The 9,224-nt window shown below is 40.6% G+C and overlaps 1 protein-coding gene across 1 annotated transcript; it reads left to right on the forward strand.

Moving 5' to 3' along the window:
* Positions 1–4,256, forward strand: LOC124136082 (peptidyl-prolyl cis-trans isomerase-like 1). The gene is made up of 4 exons (XM_046501871.2): positions 1–152; positions 812–966; positions 2,280–2,348; positions 3,259–4,256. Exons 1-4 carry the CDS (start codon positions 82–84, stop codon positions 3,480–3,482), a joined length of 519 nt encoding a protein of 172 aa, XP_046357827.1. The 5' UTR covers positions 1–81; the 3' UTR covers positions 3,483–4,256.
* Positions 4,257–9,224: the final 4,968 nt, after the last annotated feature.

Genomic DNA, 9,224 nt, shown 5'->3' on the forward strand with positions numbered 1-9,224 from the left:
TTGATATTCAAACAAAGACCCATCACTTATCATGATATTTATTCGAAACTAAACAGACGGAAAATATATCGGAGAAGGAAAATGGCGGTAACCACAGCCTCGGGAATACCATCGAAATCATGGCAACCTGCACAGTGTACTCTGGAAACAACGTATGTAGATGGCGGTTTTCTAAGTGAATGTACCAATAACCGATAGTTTGTATTCATGATTCTCATTGATCCATTTGTTTAATCACGTAAAATAACAAGGTAAGACCACTGCTAGTAGAATGCTGGTTGATCGACACATGTACCCCCGACACGTTCGGCAGAGTTGTCTCCCCCCCTGGTTGATGTGCATGGCTCCTATTAATTTTATTTTACCAAGAAGCGACAAACGAATTTATGGAGCGAGAGAAAATAATTGATTATTTAGCTTAAAGCATATTTTTTCAGATAATTACCTCCTTTAAGATGCATTAAAAAAACGTTTATTACAACATTGACGGAAAGAAAAGTCATGAATTTCTTTTAAGCATGTTGTGTTTCAGGTGTTAACAGAGAAATAAGCTTACAAATCCTCATAAGATGCTTAACATTATGAAAGCCACTGACATTCATTTTCCGATGTTTTATAAAAAATATATTTTGCCAGCCTTTGTCATGTTTGTTGAGCAAACTGCCATGGAATAAAGTGCTAATTTCAGATACCAGTGCCTATATTTAAAAAATAAATAAGGATCAACTGATTTGTTCATAGACTCATATGTTATTAATGGTTACCAAACTTGTTCAGGAAGTGTTTTGTGACCATGTTGTTTGTATTCCAGGATGGGGACCATCATAGTGGAGCTGTACTGGAAACATGCACCAAACACTTGCAGGAACTTTGCAGAGCTGTGTAGACGTGGGTACTATAATGGCATCAAGTTCCATCGAATCATCCCAAATTTCATGATACAAGGAGGTGATCCCACAGGCACAGGTACAGAGCTTCTTGTCAGTTTGCCAGACCCTGACCATGGTCATTGTGTTTTCTCTTGACTTGACCTTTCATGTGGTAGTTCCTTGATACTCATGTCAGTAGTGATGGCAATAAGGTACAATTTCAAGATTGATTATTTGTTTGAAAAAACAATGAATGAGAAATTATTGATCGAAAACTGTTTGTGTGTTTGTTGTTTAACGCCGTACTCAGCAATAATCCAGCTATATGACGGCTGTCTGTAAATAATCGAGTCTGGACCAGACAATCAAGTGATTGACATCATGAGCATCGATCGACGCAATTGGGATAAGATGACATGCATCAACCAAGTCAGTGAGCCTGACCATGCTGACGACCCGATCCCGTTAGTAATCTCTTATGACAAGGATAAAAAACTGAACAAAAGAAAAGAATGATATGCATTTACTGTGTTATACAGTATCCTTCATGTACATAATAAATACAGAGGTAGACACTGTTAGCATGGTTAGTCAAATGCAACTAGTCTGCAGCTCATTTCACACTTGTGACTTGAGTAAAATAGCCAGATTTTCATGGAAAACCTTTTCTACCTTTTCTCAGCCTGTCACCATGGTCAATCTCAGATGAGCCATGCGACACATTCTGTATATCGCTAATATAACTTGTGGTCAGCGATTCTGTGATACCGAGGTCATGTGAAGGAGAAACATTTTTGGCATTATCAGAGCTGTGACTACTATATTTGCAAGAATGTATACAATTGATTCTGATTGGACCATTTGTGACTTTTAGCCAATGAAGGGCACTGATAGTAAATTGCGACACATAAGGCAATGAAAATCATGACGTTTATTTTCAATAATAGGAGCAGCTATCCTGTGATGTAAACTGTTATTGACACAGTAAAATAAACCCATCTACATGAATGCACCCCTTGTCCCACTGAGAGTAAATATCATGGGGGGGGTCTGGTAGCCTAGTGGTTAAAGCATTCGCTCGTCACGCCGAAGACCCGGGTTCGATTCCCGACATAGGTACAATGTGTGAAGCCCATTTCTGGTGTCCCCCGCCGTGATATTGCTGGAATATTGCTAAAAGCGGCGTAAAACCATACTCAGTCAGTCAGTCAGTAAATATCATGGACCAGTCGATAAAATATTGCAAGAATCCCGCAAGGCCTTGGCAGAACTGCCAGGGATCTGACCCAGAATCCATATTGGGCTTCTGTATAAGTCCCATGGGACTAGGACCTACTAAACTCAGGGGCCGGTCGAGTAGAAACATGACAAAGGTATACTGTTTCATCGATATTTCTGCTTTTCTTTCAGGCAGAGGTGGGGCGTCCATATATGGAAAATTCTTTGAAGATGAAATATCTGATGAGCTTAAACATGCAGGTAGGACTAAAGATATCATGCACATAGGAATGTGAGTGTTAATTAAGTAATTCTGGTGTCACATGGTCCTGTTGACAGCGCACAGGTCACAATCAGGTGAAGTTATGCAACGTAGGTCGCGGAAAGTAGTTGGATGGGTGACAGTTTTCGTCAGCTTGACTCTAAGCATTTCTAGGGCTTCGTTCCTGCCCCATAGGATTATTTGTTTGTTGTGTAACGCTGCACTCAGCAATATTACGGCGATATCATGAATATCGACCCTTGCAATTGGGATACGATGCCCTTTTAGGGCAAGCATTGGTTGCTGAAGACCTATTCTAACCCAGATCTTCACGAGTGTGCCCCAAAGGAAGCAGATGTGGTGTCTCCTAAGGCAAGACTGTTTTGAAATACATTTGTATATCTCTGATCACCCAGCAGTGAATGGATACCCAGTAGGATGACATGGTAATGTCACTGTTAACCTTTGAAGCACCTCACGGGCAGCTTGGGTAATATACTCCCCAAGGAGCTGAGAATGAAAATCAGGTCACACTGATCCTTGACCGGGAATAATGTAGTGCTTTTAGCATGCTTTAGAGTGTGGATTTGGAGCATTATAAATATGCACATTATTACATTATCAATCCAACTGCAGAATGACTGGAAAATCTGCACTTACAAAATACCACTTTTAGCACATTTGATGTTCGCCATGAACATGAAGGATTAAGTATAACAACATGCCAAGAAATACCTATGTCAGTTAAAGTGCTCAATCATCATGATCATATATGCTGACAAAAAAATTCATCAGTTTAAAAGAAATATGGGGCTTTCAGTTATGATTGAGATACAGCATTTATTGATTTATCAAACTAACATTACAATATTGAACAAGTTGAAATGGTAGATCTATTTTCTTTCTCAGGAGCTGGTATATTATCCATGGCAAACAGTGGTCCAGATTCTAACGGGAGTCAGTTCTTCATTTCCTTGGCTCCAACACAGTGGCTGGATGGAAAACATGCTGTGTTTGGTCGAGTGTCTGGTGGCATGCAGGTTGTTCACAGGGTTGGCATGGTGGAAACTGATGAAAATGACAGACCATTAGATGACATTAAGATTGTGAAAGCTTCTATCACACCTTCGTAATAATAATGTGTCTGCAATCAAACTGGATGATGGGACTGCGAGACCTTGGTGATTTTTAAGAATACTCTCCGCCACACAGTGTTTTAGCAAGTCATCTGTTCTACCAAGTATGCGTTATGAGGTATCCAGCTGATGACTGTCAATCTCTTACAGCATTGATGTGGCACAGTGGTGAGAGTGTTTGCTTGAGCCAGACTAGATCCAGGTTTTATTCTCATAATGAGTAAGGTCTGTGACAGATATGGGCAGGTTACACCACCTCATCACGCTATTCTGTTCGGCATGTTTTAACAGGAATAAGCTCTATAGTTTAAGATTGACATAAACATGTAACAGCTGTGAGCACCACTCAAGCATTTGACAATGAGCAGAGATCACTGATTTTTGTATGACCTGAGTAAAAACCTCAAAATAATTCTACTTAACATCAATTTGTATATGCCGCTGTGTACTGGAAATGGTAAGTGGAATTTTAGATATAGCTTTAAAGAAAAGGTTCATCAGGGAAGTATGGACTTGAAATGGTTTGCATTGTTTCTAAGTGGCACCTTCTCTCACTACTGTTTAATCATGTTTATAAAGGTCAATATGTGACATACTTAAATCTGTGAAGTATCAGAGAGCTTTTTCGAGAGTGTTAATGCATGTTTTATGGCATCATCATTTCAAGGTCTGTTCAAACATTTGTCATCTAATGTATCAGGATCATGCCATGAATCAAATGTCATGTTTTAGTTCATTTCAGAAACTGAAAATATATTTTGTAAATAAACATTGTCTTTGTTTTTCTCTGTGTTTACTACTCAAAAGAAGTTACGGACAACCTGATTCTTTCATTTTTCTTCAGTTAATCTGTCATGGCATGTAATGTCATATATATTGTAACATATTGCATAATGTAAGATTTGGGTGGTCATTAATGACGTAACAGTTTGACAATAGCCCTCACTACCTTTCGGAAGTCGAGGTGAGTGAGTGAGTGAGTGAATAATGTTTTATTGCAAAGTCATCAATGCTACAGCTCTATCACACAGCATTTAGCCTGTGCACAGGGTTTGACAGTGCAAGCGTTGTCACAGACCAGGTCACACATACTGCTTATCAAATTCCCACTTCAGTTTGGTTCTGATGGCAAGCATAGGACGCTGCATACCTATTCCCACATGAAAAACCCTACCAACTAAATTTGTTTCTCAGTTTGAAACCTCTTCTACCACTATTTAATGTGGTAACTACTCACCACACCGTAATCTTAGTAATGTTAGTCGTGTAAGTTTAACTCCAATGACTATATTTGCATCTTTTATTAATGCCAACACACTGTATCTCACCTAAAATGAAGTTATCAAAGGTAAGTACTTAAATAAAAGTGGATGTGAGCATTGATGTTAATATAGTTTCTTATTACATGACTTAAATACTGATTACTATAAAATCCCAATAGTATCTAATGGTTTGAACAAAATATGTCATCTGGAGAAACCTACATGACAAGGTTCAGCTTCCGCAATGTGACAATTTCGGAAGACAAAATGTTTACAGAGCTAAAAACGCATTCAGGATTTTCAGTAAGGTTGCTGTACTGTGCTGTTGTAAATCTGATTCGATCATCTTGAAAAATCTGATTTCGAACCAAGATGACTCCAACAAACTTGGAACTACATAGGCGACCATCTCACCCTCAAGGTTCAACTTTGAGGCCTGGTGATGTACAAATACGTTTTCAGCATAAATGTGTTACATTGAATGTACCGGTATTGGCAGTGTCAAGATATGGCTGGTAGTGTACATTCACCTGATTGTGAGTTTGTCTGGCATGTTGGGGAACATTGTTGATCATGGATGGCCCAATGGTTTTGGGCCCGTCTTTCGCTGAGTAGAGTTACGCCTCTTAGTTTTGCTAGGGACTGCGGATCGAGCATTCGAATCCCAGGTTTTTCCCGATTACGACCCTTGTCTGCCAGTACCTCACCTCGTGGGTTACCAACCTGGTTTCTTGCGCTTGCCCTACATTGAGAGCAAGCGCAGCCTACCCAGGAAACCAGGCTGGTGGGTTAAGCCTCAATCACATCGAGCTTGCGATCAGATTACGACCAAGCTGCGACCGAAAAATGTTCGAATCGGGCAAATCGTATGAAGAGCGCACGGCTGATCGCAGAGGTCGTGGGTGATCGCCAGAGCAAAATCAGTCGCAGCAAGGTCGATGGTCATGTTCAGCATTTCGCTATGGCGGGCGTACCAGTGCTGTCGAGAAGACTTCGACTTATGGTGGCACGACTGCAGATGGCGCGTACGATCGGTCGCTGATCGTCACGATTGATCGTACGATCGGTCGCTGATCGCACGATTACCTACGATTGAACTTGCGATCGATCTTCTCCAATCGTTGGTGATCGCACGACCCCGTGTACCACCAATCGTACGATTACCTACCACCAATCGCAGTATACGATCACAAATGGAGATCGTAGCAAACATGGTCGTAGGTCGTATCTCGGCCAAATTGCCAGCAATCCCACGATCCTGAAATCGTACGATCCGGTGTGACTGTGTCTTTAGTTGACGATCCGAGTTACTCTTAACCGCCACAAGCTAATAAGCAGAGATATCTCAGTATTAACTGACATACTGTCCAAACCGGCCTTCAACACAAATGCCTCCATCACATATTGACGTGTAGTTGCATTCCTCCAGTTCCACATTTTTAACAGACCATAAAACAGTTATCATCTACCAGTGACCTTAGAAAGATAATAAGCACGGAATGGAGGTTATTCAGAATCTAAATGGGGTTAAAAAGTTAAAAATGCTTATTAACTTCTAAAAAAACATGTAATACTGTCATGACAATGTAATTTCACATGTACTCCGACACCATTGTCAACACTATCATAGATACGCTGAGTTGCAATAAGTTCGTGTTTGTGTGCAGGCATTGTCTACTTTTGATACAGTTTACATCCTGATAACGTTGTGAGTGTTAGCTCCAATGCAAACAACATCAGTAAAACGAGAGTTTTTCCGTGTGGCATGGCGAGCGTCAGTCATCCAACATGTAATACAGAATTATTGAAACAGAACCGAGTAAAACGAGGTTAGAATCTTTCAAACACTCATTTTTATTTTGTATGCAGTTCAATACATGTATTCAGATAATCAGCTGTAACAGATGGGCACATTGCGATGCTGACAATGATTCTTGAATTGGAGAGGATGTGTAGCGTCATTAATGGCAAAGGGTACTATTTTAACGGCATCAAATCGTATGGTCATGACAGGAATCCGGTCATCAATAAATTTATCAGGGACGAGCGCCCTGCTAAAATACCAACAAATGACATGCTACGAAAAATGTTACAAAGGAAGTTAAATGTGTGTGTTTGGGTCCCAAATACAAAGAGGGTGTATCACGAGATATCGGACAAAACAGGAAGTATCAAGACTAATTTTTATTGGTGCATTAGGAACTGCGATCAAGATGCTAACAATTTGCTAATATTATGAATGTGGTCAATCATTACAAGGATATCCATAATAACTGTTCAGAAAGGTCGAGATGTAGACTCGACGCGCACTATGCTTAGCTACTTCTGTGTCAAGCTTTGAAAAGTACTGTTGTGTATAAACATACCGACGACTACGTTCATTGTATGGACACGTTTTCCGTTGAAAGTTTCATCAATTCACTGCTACAATATCATAACAAAAGAATTAACTTTTCTGACGATGTTTATCGTTTTCGGACGAATATGGCCGTATTAGACTGGAATGAACATGTAATTAGACCAACAACATCATCAAGATATGTCATGGATGCTAGAAACCCAAGACGCCAGGCCGAGAGTAAAGATCTATTGTCTGACATGAATCTTCGTGTGAGGGTGTGAGTACACTGAATTTCTTGTTCTAATTATAAGTATTATTAATAGTATTATTATCAAGAAACAGAAGACGATATATCAGCCTACTCGAAAAGTGCGAACTGAGTCCGAAGCTGAGAGGCGGGAGTTCAGAGTGGAGTAATACAATTAAAAACTAGGTATTCAATGGAAGACATCCGATGGCAAACGCTGGACGGAACTCGCTGTTACATGGGAGATGGCGAAGCAGGCAGAGGTGGAGCAGACGAAGAAGAGGTTAAACTTGTCCCTCCAACCCACACCGAAAGAGAGGATTTTGTAATTGGACCCCCCCCCCCCCCCCCCCCCCCCCCCCCAACTATCAGTTCGAGTCCAGGAATAATGTCAAAATGCAGTAAGATTGAGCGCAATCATTCACAAATTAGTAGTAGTAGTAGTGAGGTGAGGTGAAATTGGGTTTAACGTCGCGTCCAAGATTATTGCGCTTATATAGCGACGTAGTAGTAGTAGTAGTAGTAGTAGTAGTAGTAGTAATAGTAATAGTAATAGTAGTGGTACTATTAAAAACTAGATAGGTTTTCAGCCTTCTCGAAAAGGATTTTTGTGAGAGAATCAGATGCTCAGCCAGGTGACTCAGAGAGCCAAGAGTGCCAAGAGAACTGGGGAAAACGCTGGAAGAACTCGCCAATACCTGGGAGATGGAGAAGCAGGCTGAGATGGAGCAGACGAAGGATAGAAAGATGAGGTTCATCATCAACTTGTCAGCCACCTCACCAGTGAGCCCAGAGTGAGTGAGTATAGTTTTACGTCGCTTTTAGCAATATTCCACACATTGTACCCATGTGGGGAATCGAACGTGGGTCTTCGGCGTGACGAGTGAATGCCTTTACCACTAGGCTATCTCATCGTGCCACTGAGACCAGAAGTAGTGAGGACAGCTAACAACCTCCTGGATCAAAGCGGAACCGAAGAAGGCGCCAATACATCCAAACGGACGACCGAAGAAAAAGATTCTAAGCAAGGTCCAAACTTTTCAGGATCGACCTCATTGCTTCTGGAGATGACCGAAGAGGAGAGGCGATAGTCCAGAGTGGAGTAATACAATTAAAATCTAGGTATACAAAGGAACACATCAGGCTTTAGGAACTGAAACAAACGTTGGAAGAACTCGCCAATACCTGGATGATGGAGAAACAAGCAGAGATGGATCAGACAGAGGAGATGAAGACATCCAAAGGGCCGACTGTTTCCGTCCTGATAACTTTGTGAGTGTTAGCTCCGATGCAAACAACATCAGTAAAACGAGAGTTTTTCCGTGTGGCATGGCGAGCGTCAGTCATCCATGTTCGGGTATGTCACAATTTCTTCTAAAAGTGCATCCTCGCAAGATTAACGACTTAAATCACAAACGACTTCTTTATAGTTAACATTCTAGCAATACCTACCATTTTTTTCAATATTCGTCACTCTAGATCTACAGATCGGTTGCATAAAATTAGCAGACAACAAATAGAGAAAAGCGGGTAATTGGGCATGGCTTATGTAACCCATAGGGGTGTGACAGGTGACTTTCGCTTTTGATAATAGTATAACTTTGAGACTTTTTAGAGAACCTTACTTGAGTTGCATATATTATTTCGTTTTGCACAAGTTTTGTTAATATAATACAAACTTGGTCGGTTTTGATTGTTTGAATGCAGTGAATTCCATTAACCATCCAGACCAAAACAACCCATCCAGCCCGACGCGTATTAGACTACCCACCGATGCTTGGGTTATAAGAAACAGCTTTTGAAAATGTATATTCGGAATGTGGAATTTCAAACCTATAAATTGCATGTATATATACAAATCTGAAATAAATGTAGGATAACAGAACGTG

Source organism: Haliotis rufescens, unplaced genomic scaffold (genome assembly GCF_023055435.1).
Source record: "Haliotis rufescens isolate VD_foot unplaced genomic scaffold, xgHalRufe1.0.p SCAF_16, whole genome shotgun sequence".
NCBI classification, from domain to species: domain Eukaryota; kingdom Metazoa; phylum Mollusca; class Gastropoda; order Lepetellida; family Haliotidae; genus Haliotis; species Haliotis rufescens.